The 13147-nt window shown below is 33.2% G+C and overlaps 1 protein-coding gene across 3 annotated transcripts in view; it reads left to right on the top strand.

Moving 5' to 3' along the window:
• Nucleotides 1-13147, top strand: part of LOC100635578 (dynein heavy chain 5, axonemal-like) — a 78217-nt gene that overhangs the window by 24568 nt on the left and 40502 nt on the right. For all 3 annotated transcript variants that reach the window (XR_002186304.1, XM_020001001.1, XM_020001002.1), the window contains 15 exons: nt 168-356; nt 523-690; nt 864-972; nt 2038-2168; nt 5040-5108; nt 5213-5311; nt 6830-6967; nt 7046-7260; nt 7581-7759; nt 7900-8039; nt 8610-8847; nt 11101-11324; nt 12144-12230; nt 12361-12471; nt 12548-12634. Coding sequence is in view for 2 of the 3 variants with exons in the window: in XM_020001001.1 (XP_019856560.1) it covers nt 168-356; nt 523-690; nt 864-972; nt 2038-2168; nt 5040-5108; nt 5213-5311; nt 6830-6967; nt 7046-7260; nt 7581-7759; nt 7900-8039; nt 8610-8847; nt 11101-11324; nt 12144-12230; nt 12361-12471; nt 12548-12634 (2184 nt within the window). In the remaining variant the exon portion in view is untranslated. The remainder of the gene's footprint in view (nt 1-167; nt 357-522; nt 691-863; nt 973-2037; nt 2169-5039; nt 5109-5212; nt 5312-6829; nt 6968-7045; nt 7261-7580; nt 7760-7899; nt 8040-8609; nt 8848-11100; nt 11325-12143; nt 12231-12360; nt 12472-12547; nt 12635-13147) is intronic.

Below are 13147 nucleotides of genomic sequence, written 5' to 3'. Positions count from 1 at the left end.
ATAGTAAGAGAGGTGGTTGCTCAGGCTTGCTCCTTTGATATAATGTGTTTAATTTTAAAGCAGTTTGCAGGTACAAGAACATGTACATGTACATTATACATTGTTTACATGTATGCATGTGAGCTTACTTGATTTACATGAACATGACACTATACATCTAAATGTAGGTACATATGAGTGCTGATGTAGAGGAATGGCTATTGCTATTATTATTATCGACTAAATCAACAATACAACAATTACTGCTGCAGTCAATGGACTCTGATCTACCCTCATTAGAAGAACTGGTTTTATGTCAACTGTCACAAGTTGCTTGCATTAGCCTACATCATCAGTGGACAAAAGACTCTGAACAGGTAAAAAAGTTGTTTAGATGTTTAAGTATTTTGCTTGGGCTAATTTCAATAAGATGGAAATACATGTACATGTACATGTACATGTAGTTTGTAAGATGTACATGTACCTGAAAGAATGAGAGCCTCTAAAGAGAAAATACTGTACATGTATTTTATCATCATTTAGGCTCTTGCTAGCTGTAGATATGATAGGAGGGCATTACCTGGCCTCAGATCCAAGTTCAATAATACAGTTGTAATGAAGTTAAGTTTATTGATAATGAGGCAGTCATGGAAGCATTCTGATGAACCAGTGACACCTTTACACCAGAGGAAATTGGAATCACTAATGACTGTATGTTGTATGCTGATATGCAGTATGTCTACATCGACATGTATCATGGACATGTAGATGTACATTTACAATTTTTATGTACATGTTCGGACTTGTGTATTGTATACTGTATGTTGTAATGGTCTTTAGGATCACTGTGTTCATTCTTTCTATTTTTTTACATGTATTTGAAGTTGTCACTATGGTTACGGGATATGACAGATGATTTGTGTCAGAGGAAGATCAGAGATGCCATGGACTTTGAATGGATCAGATTTCCAAGACTATTGATACACATGTCTAGTATGTATAACTTGTACATGTACAATGTATACATGTACCATATGTAGAGCTGAGTGGTATTGGTGAATTTCCCTCGATAGCCAAATACATTGTATCTTTTAGTTTAACAAAATGTACTATACGTGTACCTTAGCAAAAATAGAAAAAGAATTTGGGGTACATTTCAGGATACTGTAGTTTATATTAAAGTGGTATTTATAAAATACAATATGAAATTCAGATGATTCAGGGTATCACCACTTATTAAGCTAGTACTGATGATGAATTTGTTTTTACATTACTAAAGCTACAATCCTGAACTCTAGCCTCAAGGTTAGCCTTTAGGCATAGTGATTGCTACTTTGGATGTTTTAAATTTAATTAATGGTATATAAAAGTATCTGTTATGGGTTCTCTTCCTAAGCTATCCTGTCCTGACTCTTTTTTGTCTCATAAGTTATTGTTTTTTTTGCTTAATTTTCCATTTTTGTGTTTTTACTTCTTTTCCCTCCTGTCCTTTCTTCTCCTTTCTACCTCTCTCTCTTTCCTTCTCCTTAATATTATTATTGTTATTAATGTATTGTTATAATTTTACTTTTAATTAATTTTATTGTTATATTATTATTATTATTATTATTATTATTATTATTATTATTATTATTATTATTATTATTATTATTATTATTATGATTGTAATTATTATTATTATCATCATCATCATTTATTATTATTATTATTATTTTGTGTTATTGTTATTATTATTATTGTACTGTTATTATTATTGTAACTGTTATTATTATTATTATTATTATTATTATTATTATTATTATTATTATTATTATAAAGGAATTAAATGCATTATTGTATTGTATTCCAATTAAACCACCATTTAATTTGTTATACATGTACTTCTCAGCTCTATCTATACATGTATGCATATACAATGTATAATGTTGTACTGGAGTTCTAGCAATATTATCGTGAACATGCATGCATTTACATGTACATGTACTGTACATCACTTGTACACGATACAATTACATGTACATGTACATGTATGTATTTCAATGTACATTGTACATATAGGTTCTGGTGAGCAGGAGATAAAGTTACACATATTAGATGTTCAGTTGTCTTATTATAATGAATATCTTGGATGCAAAAGATTACCAATATTCACTCCCAGAACTAATAACTATATCATTTCATTGTCACAGGTAATTTTATAGATAAAATTTTATACATGTAGATGTCATGTGCAAGATGTTGAGTGATAAATATACATAGTAATGTTATGAACATGTCATACCGTAATTTGCCTTTTTTCGTACAAAATCTTTTGTTTCAACAAAATTCAAGTGGAAATATTTTCGTCTTTTCATAGTGTACGAAAATTTTTACAGTATGAAAATTTAGCTTCTCTTGCATGTACCTTGTCCTTTACCTACTGGTAACAAGGCTGCTACAGTAGTAATTACAGTTCTTGAGATATGAGCTTCTTGACCTGGCTGTTTCCCGACATTACTAGTATACGGAGAGTAATTGATGGTACTGGAGATGCAAGTAATGCCCAATTTACGGATAATAAACGGAAACATTAACTGGCTACTTTTGTCACATGGTGGACCATTTTGTTTTATTATAACTCAGTAATGAAGAGATAGATTAGCATCAATGGATAGAGCAAGGTTAGAGCTGCAATATGATACTATACTTATCAGGTCAAAAATTTTGGTTGCTAAAAAATTTTTTATTGATATATTTTTGTCATTTTAAGGCCATACGAAAATATTTTCACATCGAAAAAAAGGGCAATTAATTACAACTACAGATGTTGAGGGTTACTGGATATACACAAGGATGTTGATGTAGAAGCCTAGGCTTTCAAATCAACTAACATCGGAGTGTATATCCAGTAACACAAAACAGCTGTGGTTTGTCCGGTTTTGTGGGTATATGAAACAAGGCACTGTCATCTACTGTAAATTTGACAATGTTAGCGACTATTATAGTTAATGTTTTCAGAAAAGGCATTGTTTTAACGTCCATTTATGTTAACGAAAATGTATTCATCAAAAAATCAGTTATCAAAAACTCAGAAATTCCAACTGTATCAAAAGGTTTTTTAAGAGTTGCTTGTTTGTCAGACAATGTTGTAATAGCTGAAGTCACCCAATGGGCATGCAATGGCTTTATCACTGAAGCCCGAAGATCCACTTTAATATTACTGACAGACTGTCCTTCATCCATGGCTGCTCTTACATCATCAGAATGCCATCTTGAAAATGAGGCTTTCATTAACTGTTTGAAGTCTCCATTTATTCCTATATCCAACGGTTGCAGCTCTCTAGTGCAACTTGCAGGCACAAATATTTGATGGATATTGCTAGCTCTCAACTTTGACAAGACCTCATTAGAATGATGAGCAGCAAATACATCGAACAGAGCTAAAGCAGGGTGGTCATCTGCTAGTTCCATCTCCTGCCTATTTTCTACAACATAATGAATGAGGACTGTGTCAAGATATTCAATCATTGTTTCTGTTGTGCTCCAGTGACTCTCACTGTGGGTCACATTCCACTTAGTAGAAAAAGGTTATTTTTGGGTGACAACCAACAGTCTTGCCCTGGTAAATTAATTGAGGTGGAAGAAGGGTTCCTGAAGCTGTAACTGCCAATAAAACTGTGATTTCCCTTTTATCTTCCTTTCCTATTACTGGGACTTGAGATGAACCTTGTTCAGCCATGGTCCAACAGCTGACTGGAACCAACTTGGAACTCGTTTGGTCCCAATTAATTAATAACTTGGAAGGTATGTTATGAGTTGTGACTTCTTCTTTGATTCTCCTCAAAAAGGCAAGTTTTAGAGCAGGAAAATCAGGTGGGACTTTTCTTGCTGCCTTAGTAGCCTTCCTCTTGACAAAATTTCTACCATGTAGTATTGACTGAGCCCAATTTTTTCTAAGCTCTAGCGTGCCACTGTGCTCCTTCAGCAAGCTTGGATTCTTGTGTGATATGATACCTTTTGCTGCTACTACATGTATAACTATATTACAGTTCACTATCCCTCCTGCTTCATGTAGCTTCCTGATATACACAGCAACTGGGATCGTCTACATCCTTGCCAATCAATAATGGTCTCCCTAAAGAACTGTGAGGTAGGCTCGTGATAGCATCTGCGTCGGTAGTCCTTAACTGAGAGAGTTACTTGCTTTTGAAATTTCTTACTGTTGCATCAGAAATTTTATAGCCTAAATGAGTAGAAAACTTTCTAACTGCTGCTTTGTTGCCATTTTCAGAAACATATTTGACGATCTTCAAGCGAGTAGGACAGTCATAATGGTGGTATTCCCCTCTCTTCTGTTTGCTCTTTGCCATGGCATGAACGACTTTCCCGTTAGCGGAACTAGTGCTTTCATCTCCATCTGAAGTGTCAGGTAGGAAAGGTAAGCTGCTAATTGACAAGGGAGAACCAGTGGTAGAAACCAGCCAACAACGAATATTGGCAGACATTTCTTGATTCAGCACAACGTGTTCTTAGTGTTCTGCGCATACACAAATTGCATTAACCCACCATAAATATTAACGGATATTAACAGTAACAAAAAAGAGTCAATCTTAAATTCGTTGATATTAATGGTTTGTTAACTTTAACAGATTTACAGTAACTACCAGAATTGGCAGTTAGATGATGGCTTCTAACTACCACTGCTGTGGTTTCCACTGTATAAACTCATGGCAGTGCCTTTGATACACCCACACACTGTAGTACAAATTGCATGTTACACCATATAGTGGGTAATTTTGGAGGGAATTAAATTTGGCAAATTTGGCATTTTGATAGCCATTTGCCAAAATAAAACCCTGCCATTTTGAGCTATTATACGCATGCTCAATGGCACGTGGCCACAAATATGCCAAAATTAAAATCCGCCAATTACCAAAATTTAGCTATTTGCCCCCTCCAAAATTTACCCGCTATATGGTACATGTACAATGTACATGTACTGTACATGTTGATGCATTTTATGTTCATGCATGCTTTTAACATGTGTGTATATTAGTTTTATTGGATGTTTGAACCAATAGGCATTTCATAGTAATATTGGGAGTTGTGTTGTGTTACCACCAGGTGTTAATAATTCTGAACTTATTAAGGTAATTTTAATTAGTATTTTATATGCACTTAATTGTTATTATTCATGTACATGTACACATACATGTATGCATGTTATTCTGTTATTCTATTACTTTATTTTTAGGGAGTTGGTTATTTGGTAGGACAGTTTATTCCTACATTACAGTGTACTTCTTTGACTAGTCCTTCTGCAATAGTTACTTACCTCACTGGTATTGCACAGGTACTACATGTATTTCTGCATTACTACATTGCACTTATTACATGCATGGTGACTGATGTTTGATAATACCCTAGCAAATGCATGTAATGGCTATGAGTTACATGTACATGTACAGTGTACATGTACACGTGTATATTCTGAAGAAGATGATCGTTAATTATGTAAAGTTTTAGCAGATTTAGATAATATCTTTTATATTGCTAATTAATATGTAAATTTAAGTCTAACACACATGGTACTTTCAGTCTATCCACAACCGTCCAAAACCGTAAGAGATTTATCTGCAACTGAAGTAGGTATTAATTATTGAAATGGCTGTTAATGAGGAGGCCAGAAAGAAGGTCGGATGCCAGCTACCTATAACAGGAGATTCTGTTCCCAAACATGTTTAAATAGACTTCACTTTGTACAATTGTTTACTGTATGAGTAAGTTATCCTAGATAATAGTAACAGAAGTGATACTGGGAGAAATATGGCGTCTCATAACTTGGCCTGCTCTGCTCAAGATTCATTATCTACTGCTATGTTGTCCTGCTGGTGTTTCTAGCTTTGAGATACAGATTCTCATTACATGAAGCACAAGCCTTATATTGTTCAATTTTGTTTGTTAGGTGATGTTTATCAGTCCGCAGGATCAGTATTAGATGCGACATTTTTCAGCACCCTCATTTGCAGTCAAAAGTCTTTTTTATTTATTCAATACTATCACATAGTCTATTGTAAGGTGGTAGACAGCATATTGGTTGATGTAGTGTGACATCTGCTCAATGACCATTGGAGATGATGTTTTTTGAAGTTAGTATGATATCAGTGACGTACAATTCAAATGTTGTGGACAAGCAATTTTCTATTATCACTCTGCAGTTAACAACTTCAGTCATAATGATTTATAGGTCTTTAAAGGTCTCTACCCTGTATTATATAAATGGTGTTTTGCATGTTTTTTCACTTATTAATTGTAATCATCATATCCTGTTAGAAACTAATTGGGAAATAATGAATTTTTCATAGTGAATAATCTGAAGTCTGCTCTTTATAATGATGCTAAGTATATAGCAGTTTACTGTCTAAGACAATAGTGTACCATAACTAAAGTTAACAGCCTGTTTCACTTACTAAATTTTGTAACTATTAAATTCCACCGAGAAAACACAAATGTTATATACCAGATTATAGCTTACAATTTGCTCTATTTAGCCTAAAATCTGGAAAGAATAATATGCAATGGGGTGGAGATGCAAGTTTTTTAAGATTTAGAGCATAAACAGTTTAAAGGCTTGCTTTGGTGGATCCTCTGCAGATAAATCTCCTTAAAACAGTACATTTCCAGACTGTTGCGGTTCGACTGCTTTGCACTACTTACAGCATGTACATTGTACATGTATATGTACAGTATGCACTTATATTTTTTAATTTCTTCTTTTCTTTGCACAATGTACGTGCACATACAGTACATGCATGTACACTGTACTTGTTTATATTTTATTGACATTGTTTTAATATTTATTGCTTTGTAGGATGGCTGTTGGGCATGTATGACTAATGTGCATTTATTATGTAAAGAAAGTATATCAATATTATGTTCATTATTGAACAACATATTTGATAAATTAAAAGAAAGTAAAACCATAACTTCACTCAATACTGGAATGGAGGTAGGACAGAAAGTATTGTATGTACATTTTGTTTATTAAAAATTTATTTTTTTGCTACTTTTGTCTTACTCTCAACAGATGTTAAAGATCAATCCATCGATGTCTGTATTCCTCACTCATATTCCTTCTTGGTCTTTACCTACTAGTATAATAACTTTATTTCGTTCATTTTCATTTCCTTTACCTGATCATCATATCATATTAAGATGTTACTGTCTCTCACTTGGTTTGAAAGGATCTAAAATATTGATGCATAGACTGGAGACATTATTAACATTGATTGCAGATCAAATGTAAAAAGTTAATGCAAATATGTACATCAACATGCAACTGTACCTACAGTCCACTTTTAATTTTGTTCTTATGTACATAAAAATGTCCATGTATTAGTGTCTTTGCTCTGCAAATGATTAAATGCTTTATTATTAACTTCTTGCTAAGGTCACTAAAATAATATTTGACTAGCATTTACTTTACACGTAATGTATATAATTATGTACTACATGTACGCTGTACATGTAGTACATAATTTCATTGTGCATGCATACAATTGTGCATGTGTATATGCTATTGTATCTCCTTTAATTGATTTCCCTACATTAATTCTTTATAGTCCGTATCATGAAGTATACACTTTGACTCCGTTATTGTGCCATTCACTTGAATTAGCTATTAAAAGATCACATACCACTCCTCCTCCTCCTCTCCATCAAGCAATACCTAATGCTCCTGTCGGTAATAAACCAGATACCAACAGTACACCTCCTAATATGTCCAAGCATCAAACATTTGGTATGTTAAACTAAAAATTTACATTTTCCTATGGGGATCACTACTTGTACTTGTATGTACTGTACATGTACTGTATAGCTTTCATTATGCTATTTTTATTATTCCATTCTCTAAATGCCTTTGCCCTTTTTATATTTTAGCACGTTTGTATCAGAGAGCAGTACATAAAATTACTACTAGTAACATTATATCTCAGTCATTGAATGCAGCAACTATAAGAGAACACACCGTTGTAGCTGAAACTATTGCTGTATTATTAGGGGCTAGATTTACTAGTCAGGTAAGGAGAGACAATTAATGGAGGTACAAGTACACGTAGTAGTGAAATATGTGAGACTTCTACAGTAAATGTACATGTACAGTAACTTTACATATACAGTAAGTTTTCATATACAGTACATGTAGAAGATTGAATTTTCAGTTGTTGGTGTAGGCACATTTTATTGTACTACAAGTACACTGTACGTGTTTATATGTACAGGTATTATAATACATTTATAAATGAATGGCATTAAAAATTGGAAATATTAGGATTGAATTTGGACAAAAGTAAGAACGAGAGGGTGCTAGCAAACTGATGTAGTAAAAATTCTATACCACTGCGTGTTATTATCCTAAAGCATTGTAATTATCCACAAAGACTGAAGTACTAGTTTTTATAGGACTATGGAAGCCTTTTATGCATTGGTGTAGGATTTAATTCTTACCCACCAGTTTGCATGTACCCTTTTGTAATGTATCTTTACTTTTTTCCCAAGTTGATTCTACTCTTTTCCATTTTTTTAATGTTTTTTATTTGCTTGTTTGTACTTTTACTGTGTCTTATAACTGTAATCTCTTTCCCCCCCAGGAGTTGCCAGTATTTCGTTCAATTATAGAGAGTGTATTTTATGATTGTCCAGAGATCACTGCGAGGATCACATCTCCTGAAATTCATCATAATTTATCATCTTTCCTTCAGTCTACCTCTAGTTTTAAGAGTCAGTTATTGCTGTTGGAAGAACAAACTAAACTAAATGGACTGATGCCAATGAAGAACTGGATTAGAAAAACTGAACAAGTTTATATTACGAGTAAAACAAAACATGGTGAGATGAACATACGTACATGTTCATGTATGCAGTACATACATGTAATGCTTTGTTTATTGACTGTGGTAGAGGTTGCGCGATATCCTTTTACTTGTACATGTACAGTACATGCATATTATGGAGTGTATATATACACTCCATATGCATGTACTGTACATGTAAGATCCAGCAAGATCTTTTAAGATGTTTTATGATTTCACATGACATTACAAGAAAACGTAAGGTAGTAATTTTGTAAAATCTTGTCATAAAAGTTCTTACAAATTCTTGCTTTAAGATTTCATAAGATTTGAACAAGCTGTCAGATCTCTGTGATCTAACATGACTGTAATTTTTGTACGAATTTCAAAGATCTTATGAATAAAGGAATATGTCAGAAAATGTAAGATCATGCCTATAATTAAAATCTTGAAGTATCCCACATTGTGAACTTCATAAGAACTAACATGATTTTGTTAGCTTAAAATCTCATAAGGTCTTACAAAATCTCATAAGTTTATGGTCTTGAAAAATCTGTCATGATCTTATACTGTAAGATCTAAAAACACAGTATTTTGAGTCGTACAAGATCTTGAAAGATCTTACAAGTCATGTGACATCACAGGAGTAGTTGACAAGCCACGATAGCCTTAGCAGTAGTGGCAGCATATAAAGAAACTGAAGTTTTAATCACTTTTAATCAAAGCAATCAATGATGTTTACAGTGATATGTCACAACTTTATATTTTGCATTCATGCAATGTAAGATCTTGTCTATGTGTCTATGTGTAGATGTTACTGTTGCATTAACTTTTTAAAGAGCATTGTATGCTAAAATACCATGTAAGAACTTGACAAATATTATAAGATTTTGATAGCAAGATGTCATCATATCCTTCATGATCTTTGTTCCAAATTTCTGTGAGATCTTGTTATGATCTTATAAAAACTTGTTGCCAAGATCATGTTGGATCACAGTTAATTCTTAGTGTAATGATCATACAAGATCAAGTATTATCTTTGTTCCAAATACCAAGAAGATCTTGCAAGAAAAAACTATATAGGCCTTTTTACACTGGCACAGTTTTTAAAGCACTTTGATGTGCTTTGCTGATACAGCTGAAATAATGCACATTGATCTTGTTCACACTAGCAGCTGAATTATGTGTCATTTGTGTTCCTGTTGTCATTGGTTTACATTGATCAAAGCACATCACTTCACATCAATTGAACTAATGCACATTGCACATTAATCTTGTTCACACTTGAGTGGTTGCAAGTTAATGCACATCAATGTGCATCACTGTCACTTCACCTCCAGAGGTGGATTAATCCACCTCTGGAGGTGAAGTGAGAGTGATGCACATTGATGTGCATTAATTTGAAACCACTCTAGTGTGAACACGATTAATGTGCATCAATGCGCATTACTTTGGCCAGTGTGAAAAGGCCTTAAGATTCATGCATTATCTTGAAAAGAAATTATGTCAGATCTTGCTGGGAATTTTTACAAGGGTATGGTAGGTGTACATGTGATAGTACTTGTGGTTTTAAAATACATGCTCCATTTTATGTACGTATGTAATGAGCACTTATATGCATGTACAGGTACATGTACATGTAGTTTATAGTGAGCAAAGTTGTGCATTATGCATGCAGTACCGTAGATTTTTTATGTAAATTACATGTACGTGTGCTAAATTTATTATTAATTTTAATAAAGTACTATGCACTTAAAAATTTCATGAAAGACATACTGTATATGTATGTCCAACTGAGAAACACATTTTTGAAAATAATCTTTTATACACAAACTGTTGACATTTGTAGACTGTATGTGCATGTATATGTACATGTACATGTAGTGTAATGTATATGTTCATGTACACATGTACATGCACTTGTATTAGCATGACTTTCAATGAAAGTTGCAAGAGGTAGATGCTTGTCCCAAAATATTCATTGTTGAAAGAGTTTTGAACATGTTATGATGAATTATAGTTAATTATAACTACATGTGTGTACATGTTCATGTGCTGTATGTACATACAGTATATGCATTATCTTCAAGATACATGTATGTGCTTTTATGTGTTTGTATCAGGAATTTAACATATACTAATATTATTAACAAAAGTAAATGCATGCATAATAAATCCCTTGTTTTTTCTTTGCCCATTCTCTTTTTTTTTTTCGTAATATTTTTAACTGAATCATCATCATTTATCTCCTTCCTCTTTCCTCTCTACTACACTGTGTTGTATATTATAGCTCTGGTGTTATCAGGAAGAGAAGCTTCAGGAAAGACAAGCTCATTAAAGACAGTTATATCTACACTTAATTCAAAGGAGGGAGATAAAGAGTTGAAAACTGTGAGACTGCAGAAAGTGTATCCAAAAGTTTTTTTGGATCTATCTGAGGTGTTTGGATGCATGTCTGACACTGGTACATGGAGGGATGGAGTGTTTACTACACTAATAAGGAAGTCTATTAAAGTATGACTATAGTACATTATACATGTACATGTATTTTACTATACTTTGTGTTTGTGTGTACATGTACATATACATTTATATTAAAAATGAGAATGTAATATCCATGTACATTATACATGTACATGTATAATGTACATGGATATATATGTACAGTGGAACCTCCGAATAACGAAACTTTTGGGACACAAGAATCTTTTCATTACATAGAGGTTTTCATTAAAGGGAAGTTTTGTAAATGAGGCATCCCCAATATGAGACTTTACCTTCTTATAAAAATGAGTGGCAGTAGACAGCAGAGTAAGCTGGGTAACAAATTGCAGAACAAGAAAAAAGAATAAGATTGCAGAGTATGTTTTTAAATGAGGGAAAGGCTATTAAAGGCAATTTTCTGTGCTCCTGGATAGTAAGATGGCAAAATAAGAGTGACAGAGCATAATGTGAGGAGAAGAAAGACACTATTTTTACGGTGGGCGGGTCTCTTTTTAATTGATTATGATATTATATGATGTCATAAAACTAGTGCGCATGCGTGGCCACGCCCACGTTTCATTAAATGGAAGTAAAATGGCATCTTGGTCAGAAAAAACTTTCGTTATTTTGTAACAGAGGAGTTTTCGTTAAAGGGAGGTCAGTTTTCATTAAAAAACTGGGGAAATGAGTTGGTACATTAAATTTTTTTCATTATAAGGAGGTTTTCGTTAAAGAGAAGTTCCGTTATCAGAGGTTCCACTGTATATTGAAAATAAGAATGTAATATCCATGTACATTATACATGTACATGTACAGACACCTTATGTATTATTACAATTTTTATTTTAGGCAACACAAACTACAGTATGGATTTGTTTTGATGGTCCTTTGGTGGAAGATTGGTTTAATCATATTGGAGAACTACCACCTAATAAAGTAATCTTTTATGTCAATTAAGCTTTTTCTTTTACATTACTCAGTTTGTCACTTCCTTTTGTACACGTACACATGTACATGTATTTGTAATGTTTTAATTCTAATTTAGTTTATTTTAATTTTTATACAGTGTATAAGTCTTGGTAACGGTGAACATATACAGGTACATACTGATACTATTAAACTAGTTTTTGAAACTGGTCAGTTATCAAATGCATCTCCTTCAGCTCTTGTACACTGTGTAAGCACATTTCAATAACAAACTTTATTTTGCATATGATATGCATCTTGATATTGTTATTTTTATTGGTCCATAGGGTGTAGTGTGTTACGATTCACAAGTTTTGGGATGGAGGGCACTTGCTTCATCATGGCTTAAGAAAAGGAAGAGAAATGAATCAATGGTAACATGTGCATGTTGCACGTACATGTACATGTATATTGTACATTTTACATGTAAATGTACATGTAAGTGTACAAGGGAGACCTGGGTGTGTCATTGTGAAGTACAACCTATAGCTACATGTACCTATGAAATTTATTTTTAACAAATGCATGTAACTACATTTACGACTTACATGTACCTGTCTTGTTTATTATGAACCATTGTTCATAGTCATTCTATATGCATATCTAAGAAGCAGAAACTGTCAGAAACTTACAGAAATGATTCAGGAAGGGAACAGTCGAGCAGTCTTTGGAACCTTGTTCATGCTAACAAAAATAGTAGTAGTGCCCAGCATACTCAATGGACCATGGACGGACTAACCACAATGAAGAAGAAACACTCCTACAGTTTTAATGCCTTTCATTGTAAACAGGACGTGAAGTTTTTATTGTCTTCTACTGTACCTATGTGCATGTATATGTACATGTAAAACCTTTTAAAAGAGAAAGATAAAGGAATAACTTTATTA

This window comes from Amphimedon queenslandica, unplaced genomic scaffold (assembly GCF_000090795.2).
Source record: "Amphimedon queenslandica unplaced genomic scaffold, v1.1 AMPQUscaffold_13124, whole genome shotgun sequence".
NCBI classification, from domain to species: domain Eukaryota; kingdom Metazoa; phylum Porifera; class Demospongiae; order Haplosclerida; family Niphatidae; genus Amphimedon; species Amphimedon queenslandica.
Note: the sequence above shows the minus strand (reverse complement) of the source record. Positions and strands in the feature narration are given on the sequence as shown.